The sequence below is a fragment of the Camellia sinensis genome, chromosome 8, assembly GCF_055761805.1.
Source record: "Camellia sinensis isolate YWXY chromosome 8, ASM5576180v1, whole genome shotgun sequence".
Classification (NCBI taxonomy): domain Eukaryota; kingdom Viridiplantae; phylum Streptophyta; class Magnoliopsida; order Ericales; family Theaceae; genus Camellia; species Camellia sinensis.
This window is the reverse complement of record NC_138968.1, coordinates 158,252,272-158,271,927: the sequence shown is the minus strand read 5'-3', so window position 1 is coordinate 158,271,927 and position 19,656 is coordinate 158,252,272. Positions and strand designations below refer to the sequence as shown.

The following is a 19,656-nucleotide window of genomic DNA, read 5'->3' as shown; positions in this document are numbered from 1 at the left end:
TAAATGGGATAATAAACAATTTTATTATAGGGATTGGAATTGAATAGTGGTCTAACATCTCAATAATTCAAATTTATTATTTTGTATAGTACATATTTAAAAGGATCATTCATATAAAAATTTGTTTGATCGTACATTAGTAGCCTCAAAGCATATTTATTTGAAACAAAATAGATGAGCTATTTTAAAAATTATATTATTTGCAAATTATGTAATCTAATCAAGTATTTATAAATAGTAACTTTTTAATTTTTTATAAAAAGAAATATGTAAAAAAATAAAAAAAATAATGTGATAATTTATAATAATTTTTTTTTTTTTCACTAAAACTGAAAGTTTTGAAAAGATAAGTGTCCTTCATAAAAAAAAAATAATAATAATAAAAAATTAAAAAAAAAAACGTTACACAATGATCTGTTTGGATAGTAAGGGTGTACATGGTCCGGATTGGTTCGGTTCTGAGAAAATCTAAGAACCGAACCAATTCTAACGGTTTTGTGATTTTAAAAATCAAACTAGACCATTACACTTGTAAAACCGAACCAGAATCGAACCGAAATAACGGTTCGGTTTCGGTTTGGTTCATGGTTCCAAAAATTTCTATTTATAAAAATAAATTGTTAATATTAGCAAAATAATTACTCAAACTAATTACATTTAACTGATGATAAAAACTAATAATATTAAGGCATTACTCAACATTACATATCTATATCATCCTAATATCATTAAAATTAAAAAAAATCAATTAATAAAAATAAAACTTGATATTATATATATATATATCTATATATCTTTTAAAATTCAGTTCAGTTCGGTTCGGTTCGAATTATGATTTTTTTATAAAATTTATTAACCGAGCCGTTTTTACGATTATCATATTTCTTAAATCGAAATCGAATCGATTCTTAATAGAACCGAATCAAATCATATAAATTAATCTGATTCGGTCCAAATTACCGATTTGAATAAATTTTTGAACAGTCCTATTGGATAGTCCAGATTTGGACCGAATTGGACAGTCAGCCTTTAGTCAATGTAGTATTATTAAAATAATAATAATAATAATTAATTAAATCCACTTCTCTATAGTTCAGTATTTATTCATTTCATGTTCTCCTCCAAAACCATCACAATCACCATACTTACCACCATTACCGTCACTGACTTTATACTGCAACCACCATACTTACCGACTGTTGTTGGACAGCCAAGATGGGATCGAAACAGAATGAACTCGATCCACCTTCGCTGCAATCTGAATCAGCACCACGTTTATCACCTCAATCATCGGACAAACACATGGAGTTGAGTAGCAAACTTGAAACTATATTGTCCCACAAAGAGGTGCCGCTGTTTCACCGCCTTCAAAGCGCTACTTGGATCGAATTAAAGCTACTGTTTAAACTCGCTGCTCCGGCGATTTTTGTATATCTGGTGAGCTTCGGCATGTCAATCTCCACCCAGATCTTCTCCGGCCACCTTGGCAACCTTGAACTCGCTGCTGCTTCTCTCGGCACCAACGGCATCCAACTGTTCGCTTTAGGTTTATTGGTATCAAATCGCTCTCTCTCTCTCTTTTATATTACTCGTATGCAAACACAACATACGTATGCTTTGCTTGTACATATCAACCAATATTTACTAGCATATACTATGATAATTATCATAGTAAAGTTACAACAAGACTAGAAAATATAAATTACACATATGGTTTGTAAAAAAATTCATTCAGTGTCATTTTGGTTATTCACATTTCTATTTTGTTAATTTTATCCTTCAAGTTTTCAGTTAAGTCAAATTGATATAATTTTAGACAATTACATAAATTAGAAACAAAATAATAATAATAAGAATGAAATTTAAGATTTTTTAATTTTATCAATTTTGTCCATAACTTTTTTTTATAATTTGAATTAAATTATTCCAATTTTAAACGACAGTCTAAGTCATTAACAAAATAAAAATAGAAGTCCACGGTGATCGTTCAATCTTAGAACTAACTTTGCTGTATTCCCTTTCCCACTTGCACTCTTTTGTGTTTTTAACTGAGTAATTGTCACATATTTTTTTGGTCCTTTTTTTAATGTACAAAAACATTCAATTCAAAACTTTAGCAAACAAATGAAGAGGAAGAAAATACCAAAAAAACAACTAAAGAAAGAACAAAAAATGGTCAATTTTTTGGAACTCAGGGCATTAATTTTGGCATAAGAAAAAGAGAAATGATCCAGACACCCAACACCCCCACACATTTGTGAGAGAGAGGAAGGAGAGACAGAGAGGAGAAAAAAAAGAAAAAAAAAAGAAAGAAAAAATATAATGTATGGTCACAAATCAATTGGGGTTGTGGGGGTCTCAAGTATTTTTCAAAATTAAAGATTAAATAACAATTCTAGCAATAAAAAACTAAGTAATTGTTTGGAATGAACTATATAAGTGTACTTTTTGACTTTTTAGCTAAAAAAGTAGAGAGAAAAAATATGTATGTTTGGAATAACTTTTTGACATTTTATGAAAAAATGTGTATTAAAATATTGTATCAACTAACAAAATTACTTTGATACCCTTCTGAGCACTGTCTGTGCATGTCAGTGAGTGTGATGTGCTGCACTGTGTGCCAGCCGCATTAGTGCACTGCGTTGCACTATTTTGAATTTTTTTTTTTTACTAAAAAGTGCACAGTTAGAAGGGGAGTGTACCAAGGGCATATATGTCTTTTTACCCTTTGTCTATTCAGACTTTTATTTCCTGCCCAAACATGTGAATAGTGTTAATTTTTTAACTTTTTTGTGACTTTTTTACTTTTTGGTGTTTTTAAAGGATGCCAAACACCTACTTAAACATAAAAATACTCAAGAAAAATTTGTGTTTATTCCAATTTAACTCTTATATTGTAGAATTCACACTTAGAATAAATTTAAAATACACATTATTTTTTTAAATTTTATTTATTTATTTTTGAGTTAATTACCTAAAAGTCCTATTTACAAATGTTATGATCCTATCTAAGATTTTTTAAACCAATAAGTCCTATTTAGTAAAACTGAGAATACTATCAATTTTTCTCAATTTTTAAAACTAGGAACATTAGCAATTTTGCATAGTAATGTTTCAAATAATTGTTTCACTAACTGATGAAAAAAATAGAGTGTGAAATTAAACGTTGTGCCCTTCTACTTATTGGTTTGATTCAATTATCCAATAAAATTGAGAACATTATCAATTTTTTCCAGTTTTAAAACTGAGAACAATATCAGTTTTTTTTTCATTTTTAAAGTTTTTTTTTTGCACATCAATGTTCCATCATCATGCTCCGTTATAGACACCAAATTTTCAATTTTGCACAAAAAAATAATTCAGCTTTTTTAAAAAAAAAAATTAGTTTTTTTTTCCACATAATTTTTATTTTTATGTTTTAATTTGAAAGTTGATGTTTTAAAGTTTTAAAAATCAAAATAAATGTCAAATCATCATGTTCCTTTATAATTAATCATAAATTATAAACAATCATTGTTTAAAGAGCAATTTTGATTATTAAAAATTTAATGGGACTTGAAAGTCTAAAAACTCTTAGTTAGAACTTAATGAAATATAAGTTCATAAATTAAAACTTGTGTAAATGTCTTTTATTTTTTCATTTAAATTATTTGTCCATAACATTACTAATACTATTAAATACAGGGGAAGTGATGGTTAACAAATATGAGTAGAATAGCAAAGGCCTTCCCCATACAAAACTATATGCATATTTGTATAAGGAGACTGGGTAAATTAGTAAGTGCCATAATTAGAATTCTTTTAGTGAAACGTTATCTCCTCTTTTTTTTTTTTTATTGTTATTATTATTAACAAAAATAAACTTAAATCTTTTACATCTTACATCAATAAAGATAGACAAAAGTAATGCTAATGACATCATAGTGAGTGTTTGGGAAGTGAGTTTTTTTGTAAGTTTTTTTTAGTTGTAAGATATTATTGGAGAAATTTTTTTGGTGTTTTAGAAGATAGTTGAGTATTTTTGTGGTTAGATGTGATGTTTATGAGAAAAAAATAAAATGATTATTGAGTTTGATGTGATATTTTGTTTGGATTGATTTTTTTTTTTTTATTTTGTAAAACATTTGTCTTGTAGTAAAAAAAAACAAAAAAAAAAAAACTCAAAAACCAAGTTTCCAAACACCACTATAGTGAGCCCTACTCATCCCAACTAAGTTAGCACAAGAAAAACCACCCAATCATATACTTACACTTGCCAAAAGCTAATTGAAGAGAACTCAACCAACAGACTCACAACAAACAGAGACCAAAACAAAGGAACCAAACAGTGAGAAGAAAAAAAGAAACTAACCACAATAAACCAAAGCAAAGACAATAAATAGTAGCCACTTCTCATCGCTCCCAGATAGACTTCAAATTAAAAAGCAAATCATTGACCGAAAAGTCCACCCCCTTAATATGGTACTTCACCAAAAGAGCCATGTGCAAGTTAATAGACTCACAAATTTCACACCGGTTAAAAACTGATCCAACAAACTTGATTTCATTCCTTGCCTTCCACACAAACCACATAACCACATATGGCAAGGCTTCCCACATAAACTTGAGCATTTTGTTAAATTTAAAACTACTCCACTAATCCAACAGCGGATTAAAGCCACTCCACCAATCCAACATCATTTTCTCCTTTAGAAATTGTATGATGAGGACAAAAATATATGTCACGTCTTGATTGTGCTCTTACTTTCATTATTTTGTCAAAAAAAAGAATAGATATATATAGGTTTATTTTGAAAAATTAGTTAAAAGTCATTTTTTTGAATCACATGACCTCTCTATTTTTTTATTTTATTTTTTGTATGTTTTTTCAATAAAAGCTAAAAAAATATATTTTTAAAAAATGATTTTTAACTTACTTTTCAAAATAGGCCGTGTAGATAATACCATTTATAAAGATGTGATCCCTACATCCCAACTTTCTTGTGTTTCTTGTGGGTTTTTGTTTGATCAAATTTGATTAATCAGTCTACCAATGTGGATTCAATAGTTGAGTTTGACCCAGGTCTTGGATTTCATCTCGATTATTTGTTGTGTTTAATTATTTTGGGTTTCTATAGGTAGATTTGTTAGTATTTTTTCATAATAATACAAGAAAAATATATTAAATAAATTAAATAGAAACGACAAAATAATTTTTTTTTTTTATTATCTAAAGAATCAAATATAGAATAAACTACACAACTAAAATTACATAAATGAATTAGATTACATTACTAATTAAACAAATTATTAGCATGGATAACTAAAGATTAGAACTCATCTTTGTAAACTAAATATTGAAAAATTTAAGAACAAATGATAAGAAAAGAAACAAACTGAAACCTGCATTAGACAATTTCCTTAAAACAGATTTACCGTCTCCCAATGGATGCTAGAGGTATACCAACATCTGTCTGCCAGGATATGACGGTCGAAATCAGCTAATGCAGAAGCACCTTCTGAATAGTTTTGGTGAACTTGATAATGGATGCACTCTCTCTAACAAGAACCAAAGAAGGGGCTAACAAAAGAAGATAGGAGAATTTTTCTTTGGTGTAAAAAATCATCTCCAACTTTTTTATCTCAAAACACCATCTCCATTTTTCATAAAAAAAATCTCTCAAATACTCTTCTTCTAAGTTGGAAGGGAAAGGTCCTTTTTATTCTTATAGAGAAGGGGTTTTAGCCATGAAGGCTACCATAAAACTTAGCATCAATGGCCATCAAGTCTAGCCATTAGAGCTAAAGTTACAAAGGTGCAAAACTCCCATGTGCATAATATGATCATCAACTCTATCATCAAAAGATAAGAGTTACAAATGTTGAATAAATAAATAAATATATATATATACACATATGTATTGTTATTTAAATAATCCAACTATATGGGTGGCAAAATGGATACGGGTGTTGGGTCATAACCTGATCCAAACCCAGTCTAAAACATATGCGTAAGACAAGCCTAGTTCAACATAGCTCAATCTAGCCCATGCCCAAGATTAAGTCCAACACATGCGTATACACAAGCCTAGGCCAGTCCAGACCAAGACTAAAACTAAGTCCAAGTCTAAGCCTAGGCCCAAGCCCAAGCCCAAGCCCAAGCCCAACTTTTATTGATGCCCACTTTATGAGATAATTTTCATTCACAACTCAATGGTTTCGGTCTATCATTTTTATATTGTAATCTTCTCACTTGAAAGAATACAAAACTACTCAGACCCACCTCAACTAGCAGTTGGGTCCTACTTTAATTTCAAATTAAAGTTGCTAAAAAACCATTATTTTCCAACAATCCTCCAAATGAATAATATTGGCCAAATAAAGAAAAACGGACAACACTTAACAACAAAGACTGGGAGAGAGAGCACACAAAATAACTCTGCATCAGAAAAGGTAGCTGTTGGCTTTGAACCTTTCGTAGTGAAGCCTATCAGATTTACTGGCTGACCAATGAACGTATGTCTTGAATTGTTCTGCCGTTTGTGTAAACCGAGACAATAGACCTCATACAGGAGTCACTCTAACTATTGTTCTTGTTCTCACTGGTGTGTCCGGGTTGGCCTTACAACACTAGCCTGGTTTAGTGAGTGTTTTCAAAGAATTTGGCCTCGTCAATTCTTAAAGAAGCGGCCTCACTTCGCACTCACATTGGTGACCTATACAAGGTATCTCGTTATACCATGGTCGACTATTCATAGCTCTTAGGTCATTAAAAACATCAGTTTAACCTTCCACCCCATAAGGTATCATTGTATAAAGAATATGCAAGAGGATTTACCTCTTCAGTGACTCACCCGTTACACATAATTAGGTTGTCCCTTTGAACCTAGATCTTGGAATCTCCAGTCAACTAGGTTGGGTTTTCCGTTCTGGTAACATTCGCTAAAGGCATTAACCCCATTCCCCTTGACGACTTTTTACTAACTCTCAATTTAACCCTTTGGTTAGCGGATCCGCAATATTGTCCTTAGACTTTACATAGTCTATAGTAACAACACAAGAGAGTAGTTATCGTATGGAATTAGGTCATCGACGAAAATGTCTAAACCTTCCATTATAGATATTATTTTGTGCCCTACCAATACTTGATTGGTTATCGCAAAATATACAAAATTGCTAGCACTAGTTTTGATCATCATGGAATATCCTCATAAAAATGGCGAAGCCATTCAACTATTTCGGTAGCTTTATCTAAATCACTGAACTCCGATTCTATCATTGATCTCGTGATACACAACTGCTTGGAAGATTTTCAAGACACAACTGCACCTCCAATAGTGAAAACAAATCCACTAATGGATTTGTAGTCTTTATATCAGATATCCAGGTGACGTCACTGTACCCTTCTTGTACAACTGAATATCTGGGATAATACAACCCATAATCCCGACTTCATTGTAGGTACCTTAGTACCTGTACAAACGCCCTCCAAAGATAGGCATTGGGATTACTTGTGTATCTATTTAGCCTATTTACTAAGTAGGCTATACACGGCCTTGTACACCTCATCAGATACTTTAAATTTCCAATGACTCGGGAATATTCTAGTTGAAATACACTCTCACCATTATTCTTGGCCAAATGTAGACTTAAGCCTACTAGTGTACTCGACACACTTGTATTTGATTTACTAAATTTCTCAAGTATCTTATCAACATAATGAGATTGAGAAAGTACAATTCTACCAGATGTTCTGGTAATCACATTTGTAAGGCCCATGTCAAACTTAGAATTTAACAACTTCTTGGTAATTCTGAACATCTTCTCATAATTACCAATTGTACAAACACAAACTGACATATCTATTTGTTAGTGTCTTTGACATATACATATTTGTTAATCCCTGTTAATTGAAAACTCTTGACAACATTGTGTTGTCAAATTTCTCATGCCAGTGTTATTGTCCTTGTTTCAAATCATATAAAGATTTCCCAAGCTTACAAACTTTCCTCATCTTAGAACCGACAAACCTTTCAAGTTGTTCCATAAAGATTTATTCAACTAAATCTTCATATAGGAAAGTTATCTGACTATCCATCTTGAAGTATCTCTAGACTTCACACAATTGCAATCACACTCACCACAACTGATGATCATGTATCAAAGTAATCTAGGTATCCTTTGATAACAAGACTATCTCATCGGCTTTTATTCACTTGCATTCTACGGCTTGCTACCTATGCAAGATAAAGTTAAATTAATGACTTTTTTCTAGAGAAATTACAACTTCAAAGAAGCTTTAGCCTCTCTAGCCACCATATAGGTTTAAGAAGATTGAACAGAGGAACTTTATAGTCCTAGTCTTTTAACATCTTCTAGGCTTATCTTTCTTCTCATGAAAATCGTTTCCTTAATTCCATGATAGTATTCTTGTGTAAATTTAAATATCAGATTTGTCCACAAGGAAACCAATATGCACTACTGTATTGTGCATAACTGTTGAATACAAAGTCAACAGATTTTTAAGGCTATCCTACCTGCTTGGGTTTAGGTATTGCAACCTTTTGCATGACATCCCCACATTTGTAGAATTTATAAGAAGGCTTCAGCCTTTCCAAAAAATCATGCAGGGTCTTTAAATAATTTCTTGTGTCACAATGATTATGAGACACTCATAATCATATCACAGAAAACACATTCCCAGACCGTCATCAACCGAATTAGGTCTTTTCCGAATTCAAGGCACCAAACAAATTTGGTCCAACCTGTCACTCTGAAGCCAATGGCCTTACTATTAGGAAACACAGATCTAGTGTTCAATAGTCTATTATTCGAAACTTTATAATACGGCCAGTAGTCTTATCATTAGGAATCACTAATTTTTTAGCATGTGGTCAGTAGACTTTTTACTATTAGGAATCACAATGTTTTGACATGTAATCAGTGGTCACTCTACTACTAAGAATCACAACATCTTGACGTAGGATCAATAGACCATTTAATTACTAGGAATCATCATGTCTTTGACATATGATCAATAGACTCTTTTACTACTAGGAACCATCATGTCTTAACATATGATCAGTAATCTATTTATTACTAGGAACCACAATCTCATCACTGTGTAGCCAGCGGAACATCAGTTTTCTATCTCTGTGATCAGTGATCTTGCACTCACTAAGAGCTACCAATTCAAGAATATATTCAGAATTATAAAAATTCAAAAAATACGTTCACACACCCTAATGGGTTATCTCATCTTTGCTCTTAAGCAAAGCCACATAGCAATCATACGTGCTATAATTGACACAAGGATAACATACTAATTGTCTCTGATAAATTCAGAGATATCATCATGCAATCTTATGATTTCCTTTAATCATATTTGATCTCTCTAGATCTTCCTTTAAGAACCTCGCAAGGTTTAAGGTTGTCAGGTGGAACAACATTTCTTGTTGTCACCTCTTGAAGCCATTTCTGAAAAATCACAACATAATTTCACTATTATGTTTTTGCAGAAACTAAATTTAACACTAAAAAATCCCAAAGTCCGAAATTTAATTCAAAACTGATCTCACCACTTACTCTAGAATCGAACATGGTCAGGAAAATTTTCAAGAAGACTGGAGAGGTCACACTAGTCCCACTTAAGACCCAGTTAACTTTAGACAAAACTTTCAAGAGCATGTTGACTCCTAGTCCATGTGAAACAAATTTAGAATTAAGTTTTTCAGTGGATAAACTAGGTTAAAATAAACTAAGTTTACAAAACAAATAAGCAATTAAAAATTGCTATCAGAATTACACCACTCATAAAAGTTAACCGGTACTCTCGGAACTGAGCCCATTATTTCTGAATAAAATCAGAAATATTTTAGCTAATGCTAAAATCTGGTCCCCCCCCCCCCCCCCCCCCACCAAAAAAAAAAAACAAAACACTTTGGAAATAATCAAATTATAACCAAAAACTTTCTTAAAACTTGGTTTCCTACGACTTTGGGAATAGAAAGATTAAACCCAAAGACTTTCTCTAATAAAAAGGTTTGATACCAAATCCATCTTAGTTTCCATTTCTTAACAAATCAAAAATACTCTATAGCCAAGGCTAAACTTTGATTTCTATCACAGAAAACTAAAACACTTTGGAAATAATAAAATTAATCTCACAGACTTTCTCTAAATCCGAAGGTGTATAATTTTTTTTCTTCCCCATTTCATTTCACTATGGTGAAACTATTACAAATTAGAAATTAAAAACCACTACAAATAGAAATGGAAATGCAACTATTACAATTACAAATTATCCTAATTTGCAAAACGGAGTTCATGGGTGCATCCGAAATCATTTGTTTACACTTCTCCACTTGTAATGTTTTTCTTTGTATAAAACACATTACAAAACTCTATCTTCATTGTCGCTAAATCTCTATGCTCACTGTTTATATACATACTTGGATACAAGATGAGTTAATGAACCAATAAAGTGAATATTACACAAATAATTTCAGTTATAACTCACAATGTATAATTCAAAGGCTATAGATGCATTGCAGTTACAAAAATGTCATGAGTTTCATGGCTATGAAATAACTACATATATAAGACTATTATGGTCATAACATTGGCATTCCAACCATCTAACTATGAGGAAATAATCTTATAAACAATAGAGTTAAACTCCAACAATACACAATAATGTTTGGAGTAATTCACTTGATTATGCACATCAAGACATGGAAAAACTCACAACCGAAACAACAATTAATTGATAGAATTATAATGAAAAATTATTCCACCATGTACTAATTCTTTCTTAGGATCCATCCACCTTATAATACAACATAATCATAAGCAAACTCATAAATAAGGTCATTATATAGAAAAAAAATCAAAACTGTTTTACTAAATTTTCTCCTAAAACAAACCTGTTTAGAGATTATATCGTCGGAAACCTCTCGACTAGCCGAATCTCTTAACATTCTCAAAATTCAGCACTTTGTTTTTTTCAGAATTTAATTAATCAAATTAAATCTAAATTGTTACCAAACTTTCAAAACAACAAACGAAATAAGACCGAAACAAAATTGAACTATAAAGTGAAAAATTAAATTCACTAAAATTCTGAAAGTCCAATATTATTCCTTATTCCACGCAAAGGTAATCCTGTTCAAATCAAAAAGTAGTAGTCCAATTTATTATATTTGTTCGTATTATATATCCTGTTTTCGCGTTTAGGTAAACCTGTAGAGAAAACTAACTACAATAAAAAACAAATAACAAACAAATTAAATAAATTATTAAGAATCTTAAGAAATAAAATTCTTATTTTATTTTTATAAACTCCTTTAGCAACTTAAGCACTAACAATCAAAAAACTCATGCAATAACAACTAATTAACATAAAATAAATTGTATGAATAAATTACTTGAAACAAACAACTCAAATTCCAATAACTCTTGGCAATTAAATTAATTTTAATTCCAAGAGTCACTAGAATAAAATTATAATAAAAACTAATTGTTTTATCGAAACCTATTTATAAAAATTTGTTTTAAGATTGTTGGTATTTTTCCATAATAATACAAGAAAAATATATAAAATAAATTAAATAGAAATGACAAAATAATTTTTTTTTATTATTTAAAGAATCAAATACAGAATAAACTACACAACTAACATTACAGAAATGAATTAGATTACATTACTAATTAAACAAATTATTAACATGGATAACTAAATATTAGAACTGATCTTTATAAACTAAATATTGAAAAATTTAAGAACAAATGATAAGAAAAGAAGCAAACCAAAGCCTGCACTAGATAGTTTTCTTAAAACAGATTCACCGCCTCCCAATGGATGCTGGAGGTACACCGGTGTCTTTCTCCCAAGATACGACGGTCGAAACCAACTAATTTAATAGCTTCGGTGAACTTGACAATGGATGCACTCTCTCTAACAAAAACCAAAGAAGAGGCTAACAAAAGAGTATAGGAGAATTTTTCTTTGGTGTAAAAAATCATCTCCAACTTTTTTTATCTCAAAACACCATCTCCATTTTCCATCAAAAATCTCTCAAAAACTCTTCTTCTAAGTTGGAGGGGAAAGGCCCTTTTTTTATTCTTGTAGAGAATAGGTTTTAGCTATAAACGCTACCATAAAACCTAGCATCAATGGCCATCAAGTCTAGCCATTAGGGCTAAAGTTACCAAGGTGTAAAACTCTCATGTGCATAATATGATCATCAACTCTATCAGCAAAAGATGAGAGTTACAAAGGTTGAATAAATAAATAAGTATATGTATATATATATATATATATATGTAATGCTATTTAAATAATCAAACTATATGGGTCGCAAAATGAATACGGATGTTGGGTCACAACCCGATCCAAACCCAGTCTAAAACATATGAACAAGACAAGCCTAGTCCAGCATAGCACAATCTAGTCCATCCCAAGACTAAGTCCAACACATGCACATACATAAGCCTAGGCCAGTCCAGACCAAGACTAAAATTAAGTCCAAGTCCAAGCCTAGACCCAAGTCCAACTTCTATTGACGCCCACTTTATGAGACAATTCTCATTCACAACTCAATGGTTTCAGCCCATCATTTTTATATTATAATCTTCTCACTTGAGAAAATACAAAATCACTCAAACCCACCTCAACTGGCGGTTGAGTCCTACTTTAATTTCAAATTAAAATTGTCGAAAAATCATTATTTTCCAACAAAATATATATTAATTTGTGAATCATCCCTCTATAATTTATCAACAATGCTATAGAGCTCTAAAAAGAGCTCTACTGAGCTGGCAGTCCCAAAAAAAAAAAAAAATTCAAGCTAAAGCATCACATCAAACTGGACCCCACACACCTCCATGTCATTAGTGCATGGTTTAGAGCTCATTTCCTAGAGCTCTCAAGCATTTTTCATAATTTATTATGCTGGTTTTTTTAAATAAAAAAAAAAAAAAAAAAAAAAAAAAAAAAGAGATGGCAAGTAATTATTTCAAAAGTAGCCAATTTAATTTTTTAATAAAATCAAGTGATCTATAATTATTGAATCAAGTTTTTTTTAAAAATTATTAATGATTTACACGCTCAAGCTTAAAAAATTAACGAAATAACTTATCAAAGTAGAGTACATAATGCACCTCATTGAGCAAGCTGGAATAATACATTCTAAGACCTATTTCTTTCTTCGTTTTTATTTTGGGACCAATACCTTTACTCCAGTCTAGCAATTCGATTCAAGGGACCAGTTAAAGGGGCATTAGCCTACTTCGGCCCATTTTAGTAATTTGAATGGTTCATCTTAATATTTTTTTGAATATATCATTCATATTAAAAATAATATTGATCAAACATTTGTATCTATATAATTGGATTGCATTTGAATTTTACAAGCATACAGTAAATATAATTTTAATAATAGATTGACAATTATTTTATTGTAAAACAAATTTAAATCTAATTATATAACTAATTTGCTCGACAAATATTTCAAAAATAAATAATTTGGATTAATGAAATGCCCCATGGGTAATCCAATAGATCGATGAACTGGCCCATTTTTATGTGGTTTGTTTGTTTTGTTTTGTTTTTTTTTTTTTTTTTTTTCTGTCTTTTAGGTATGTGTGAAGTGGTATTTTTCGGAAGATTATTAAATACTCCCAAATTTTTGGTATACTTTGTTCTATTATTTAGAGTTTTATATTACTCTTAGTATAATCTATAATTTTTCTCAAATTACCCTTCAAGGTACCTCTAAATAAAAACAAAATCACCATGTTCAGACTTACAATGCCAAACAATATTGTTTGGTTTGGACTTTCAAATCCGAACAAAGTGAATTTGTTCGGATTTGAAAATCCAAACAATAATGACGTTAAATAAGCTGAATATTCATTTTTAAGAAAAAAATGCAAATGTGAATACTTACCTCATTTTTGATGGATTGTTTCAAAAAACAGTTTTCATTATTATTCTCATCTATTATTTGATTTTGTTCGAATTTTTTTTTATTCGCAAGGATAAGAAACGATGATATTGATAATAGTAAATTTTGGTAGAGTAGTTTGGAGATTTGGAGTAAGGGAGAAGAAGAAGAGAAAATAATTGAAACTTAGAGAAGAAGGTAACATGTTTAATGTGACCAGTTTTATTACCTAACATGTTTTTGTCAAGGGCACACATGGGCACATTCTGGTTCAAGTCCTTAATTGCTATCAATTTGAAAAAAAAAAATGTCCTTGATTGCTTAGATGAATATTATTTCAGCCATTTAAGTCATTTGTCCAATAATTTTAATCACATTATTTTATCATATTTGTTTTAAAAATTAAATAACAAATTTATTTTTAAAAATAAAAATAAAAATGTCATTCAATATTTACCTGCAACCCAACAGTTAAATAGAAATAGACATTCTATTTCACTCCACTTTTTGTTCTCATGCGCACTCTACTGAAAATTTTCTCATTGATTTTTATATTTATTTATTTTTGTAAAAATCTTCTTGCATATTTATTCTTGTAGTTAAATGGTTGTACTACCTTTATTATTGGAGATATCTGAATAATAACTTTTATTCAACCTCTATTATTGGGACTTATAATAAAAATTAATTAATTTTAAACAGATTTTTGGAGAAGGAATATTTTTTATGGGCCTTAGATAAGGAGACTATTAGTCTCTTATTATTGGGCCTACGGGACAATCACGGTTTTATTTTGCAATGCTTTTAGGTCATGTTTGATTCACAATACTAATAGTGAGGTATTAATAATCCTATCAAATTAGTGTGGTATTAACTATCCCACCCCTACCCCTTTACTAATAATCCTACAAATTTGTTGGATTAATTATCCATTGGATTAATAGTCCTAAACCAAAATGTCAAAACAAACATAGCATGATTGGGCCCACGGATTAATAATCCTAATCCTATGCTTTAATCCTTCTAATCAAACATGCCATTTTATTGCAGGCTTGGATGAGGAGGGTATTTTATTTGTGACGGTTTTAAGTAGGGAAAATTGCAAATATATGGAGTAGTGGAAAAAAAATTATATTATAAATGAAATTTTTTTTTCGATATAATTTTGACATGTAGAAACAATTGTACAAAGCACATAAATGAATTTGCACAATACATAGGAGAGTTGTATCATCATAAAAATGTAATTTTTTTTCTCACTGCTCCGTTGAAAACCAATTTCATCTTTTAATAATAAGTTAAATAAGGGATGCATTCCTTTTTTTAATTCAATTTTTAATAGATGTTATGAATAGAAGTAAAGTGACACAATATGAAATGTTAAAAGATAAAATTGATACCATTGAAATTATATAAGCCAAACTAACACAAGAAACAAACTACAAATATCACAAATATAATTTGTCTCAAATTTTATTAAATTCAATTACTAGTATCATATTGACATCTATCATATTATTGCAATTGATTATTCTTTCGATACTAAAATTTTAAGATAAATTACAAATACATCCCTGAGATTTTTTTAAAGTACAAATTTTTTCCTGTGGTTTGAAAAATTACAAATACCTCCTTGTTAATATTTTTTATTTAACAGAATTAACTAAAAAAATGAAATTCATAATTGCTCTTCTATACAATAATAAAATTATCTAAATTATTAATGGAAATATATTTCTAATATCATTAAAAACTATTAATTGATTTGATGATTTATTAATAAAAAAAGAGATTTGCTATGAAATTAGAAACCTCAAAGGGGTGGAATGTAATTTTTAAAATCACAGATAGCAATTCCTATTTTACCTCAGGAGGAGGTGTATTTGTAATTTACCCAAAATTTTTACTACATGTGACGTCAGTGAATAAAACAATTCGTAAAATTTGCAATTAATCCATGTTAGCAATGAACAGATGGGGATGGGAAGTGCAGTGGAAACACTATGCGGACAAGCATACGGAGCCCAGAAATACGAAATGCTGGGCATATATTTCCAAAGATCAACCATCATTCTCTCTATAACTGGCATCTTCATCACTCTCATCTCCATTTTCACCAAGCCCATACTCAAACTCCTCGGCCAATCCAACGAAATCGCTTCAGCTGCGGCCTTGTTTGTCCATGGCCTCATCCCCCAAATCTACGCATTTGCGATAAATTTCCCCATACAAAAGTTTCTTCAAGCTCAGAGCATAGTGTTACCGAGTGCACTCATTTCAGGTGCCACATTTGTGGTACACCTCGTGTTAACGTGGGTTTTTTTGTACAAGGTTGGGCTTGGTTTGTTGGGTGCTGGGTTGGTGTTGAGCTTGTCTTGGTGGATTATTGTTGTGGGTCAGTTTATTTATATAGTGAGAAGTCCCAGGTGTAAGCACACTTGGTCTGGGTTTAGTTTTCAGGCCTTTTCTGGGCTTATGGAGTTCTTTAAATTGTCAGCTGCGTCGGCGGTGATGATATGTTTGGAGTCATGGTATTATCAGATTATTCTTCTTGTGGCTGGGTTGCTTCATGATCCTAAGTTGGCTCTGGATTCACTTTCTATTTGGTAAGAAAAATTGCCATCCTGTTCTATATATGGAAAGTTATTTGTAAATATAAAATTTATATAAAAAAAACACGAGAAATTGTTTACGAAAAATTTTAATCGTAAAACATGCTAACTTAGTTTATGAGGATAATGTTGGGTATTTTTGGTAATGAAAGTACTACAAAAAGTCAATCATTCTACACATAAAAATTTGAGCAATACTAGAAACTCCAAAAAAATTGTTAAAAATGTCACACAATACTCACACGAGTGTGAGACCCACACCATGTGGGACTTAATCATGTGAATATTGTGTAGAATTTTTAGTAATTTTTTTTTAAAAAAAAATTATGCATATCATTGCTTAGGAAAAAAAAAATTAATAATTGCTTGAAAGTGATGTGCTTTTCCACAATTGTTTACTTGGTTTTACCTGCAGCCTGCTAATTGCGGGAAGTGTAATGGTGATCCCAACTGGGTTCAATGCAGCGGCAAGGTTAGCCATATATTCAATTTATTCATTAATCTTCTTGTTAAAATATGATAATTATTGATATTAATTCTCTAACTTTTCTTCTTAGTCTTTGATACATACAAGACCATCAAATCCACAAAATATTTGGGAGTTTTTTCTTTCACAATTATTTTTTATTTTTCATAACTCAATTTCACAAAAGAATCACAACCAAGATACCATGATTAACTGTAAGTAATGTCATGGGAAGGATTCAAGGCTGTATTTAAATCCACTTTTTAATTTAAATGAGAGAAAAGACATTGAATGACAATGCTATTAGAAGTTACATGTAACACAAATATTTATGTTGATGATATATATATATATGCTAAGCAGTGTGAGGGTGAGCAATGAGCTTGGAGCCGGACATGACAAGTCAGCAGCATTTTCAGTAGTAGTGGTGAACTTAGTCTCTTTCATACTCTGTTTGATAGCAGCAATTGTTGTCCTTGCATTGCGCAATGTCATTAGCTATGCCTTCACGGATGGTGAAACCGTGGCCAGAGCTGTATCAGAACTTTGTCCACTTCTTGCCTTCTCCCTCATCCTCAATGGAATCCAACCCGTCTTGTCCGGTAAGCTTTGCTTCAAAACTTAAATCAAAGCATTTTCCATTTCTGCAGTTGAATTTGAGAGAATTTTATGTCTTTATAAAAGCATCATGAAAGGGTTATGTTTTGGTTTATGGTGTTTGTTTTGCAAATTGGTTCATTGGCATCTTTTTTTCCCTATTTCTCAGCTTTTTCTCTGTTTCCTCCCCCATCCTCTGTAATATTTTATCCCGAAGAGAGTATTTTAGTCATTTTGTAACAAAAGTCTTATATCGGGATAAGTTATCCCACCTGTTTCGGGACAAAATAATTCTACATAAGCAGGATAAAAGAGCTCTCAGAATAAGTTATAAAGGGTCATAAAATCTGAATCCAACACTTCATAATTTATTTCTAGATAAAAGAGTCTTCTCTTGCTTTCTATTTGTGAATCAAACATGACCATAATCATTCAGATTCACATATAAACGGCTTCACTTTTATTTCATCTTATAACTTGAATGTGACATGAGAGGAATGTAGGAGTTGCTGTGGGGTGTGGATGGCAAGCTTTCGTTGCATACGTGAATGTCAGCTGTTATTATGTAGTTGGGATCCCGCTGGGTTTGCTACTCGGTTTTCACTTCAAATTGGGTGCTAAGGTTGGCTACTCATAACTCATCTGTTTTCTTCTATTCTTGTAGTTGCATATATGCTCGATTTTTTGTCAGTACAATAAGTCTCGGGACACAGAACTAAACACAAAAAATAAATATAATCTTACATATTTGATGGAAAGGTTCATGAGCAGAAAGCAATTTTTTTTTATTACACTTCTATGTCCCTAGACTTATTGTTTACATAAAGAGTGACAGTACATTTTCAAATAACTACGTGTGGTGTTTGTAGGGAATATGGTCAGGGATGATAGGGGGCACACTGATGCAAACCATGATTTTGGTATGGGTGACTTGTCGAACAGATTGGAAGAAAGAGGTACTCTTCATATTTCTCTTGACCTTTTTACAAATTTCTTACACCATGCACATAATATATAAAGCCAATTATTCGACACATGTACTTTGATCATCTCCATTACATGTTTGTGAATATTTTCATTATAAATCTGATGGCTATAAAATAGGAAAGCAAAATTATAATTATTTTAAATTAAAAAAATTATTACACCCACTTTTGTTAAAAATTAGTTTGAATGTATTGCAGGTGGAAAAAGCTAGGAAGAGGTTGGAAAAGTGGAATGACAAGTAAAATTCATTTTCAAAGGTTCTTCAAATTTTTGCTTTTAAGGTTGTTTGGATGATCAATTTGAGTAAGAATTTGTAAAGAGGAAGGAAATGAAAAGAAAAGGTGATAAAAATATAAACTAGATTTTTTTTTTAATCACTTTTGGTTCCCCACCCTCACCATTTCAAGTGAGTGTACACGTGTGTGGATTTGTCCTTCAAAGAATAAAGAGTGATTGGATAAAAGTCCTTGTTGCCAATAGATGTGAAATAGCTATTTTGTATGTTTGAATGTATGTAGTAACTATGACATTGGACAATGAATTGGTATAAGAGTTGAGGTACATTTATCAACTATTATTATTCTTAGACTTTTTCTCACGAATCCCTGACTCAACCAAACCGCGTACACCACTAAAACGCATAACCTCAAGATAGAAGCATCAAAGTATCAAGGCATGTGCCAAATCACTAACCTCGATAGGAACCAAGATAGAAGCATAAAAAAAGAAAAAAAAAAGAAAAAAGAAAAAAGAGAGGTATGTTCCAACTAATTAGGTTAGAGCACGTGAGTTGTGTTGTTATTTTGTTCTGTTGGTCACTCTGTTTTTTTGGTCACACGGTTGGTTCCTCCCCAATAAGCTGTTGATTTAGTCAAGATTAGAGTCGCTTTTTGGGTTAAATTAAATTTCGGGGAAACCAAACAATGTTGAGTCTCATATTTTTGATGTTGATCATGATCTTGTCTTTTTTTCATTAATCGACAAATTTTGTGCCATTTCTATAATGTTGATGATCTTGGTCTTTTATTAATTGCTAATTGTTGCTTATTTACTTTACTGAAGTGCCTTT

General features: G+C 31.0%; 1 protein-coding gene across 3 annotated transcripts; it reads left to right on the top strand.

Moving 5' to 3' along the window:
- The first annotated feature begins 1,088 nt into the window (after window positions 1–1,088).
- Window positions 1,089–19,158, top strand: LOC114263913 (protein DETOXIFICATION 40). 3 transcript variants are annotated; one of them, XM_028204494.2, is made up of 7 exons: window positions 1,089–1,554; window positions 15,900–16,531; window positions 16,953–17,009; window positions 17,367–17,605; window positions 18,104–18,222; window positions 18,470–18,556; window positions 18,785–19,158. In XM_028204494.2, the coding sequence occupies exons 1-7, from the start codon at window positions 1,216–1,218 to the stop codon at window positions 18,827–18,829; spliced, it is 1,518 nt and encodes a 505-aa protein (XP_028060295.2). In that variant the 5' UTR covers window positions 1,089–1,215; the 3' UTR covers window positions 18,830–19,158. The 3 variants fall into 3 exon arrangements, with proteins under 3 accessions (XP_028060295.2, XP_082740027.1, XP_028060296.2); XM_082883901.1 differs by lacking the exon at window positions 18,104–18,222 and having other exon boundaries at window positions 1,110–1,554; XM_028204495.2 differs by lacking the exon at window positions 16,953–17,009 and having other exon boundaries at window positions 1,111–1,554.
- Window positions 19,159–19,656: the final 498 nt, after the last annotated feature.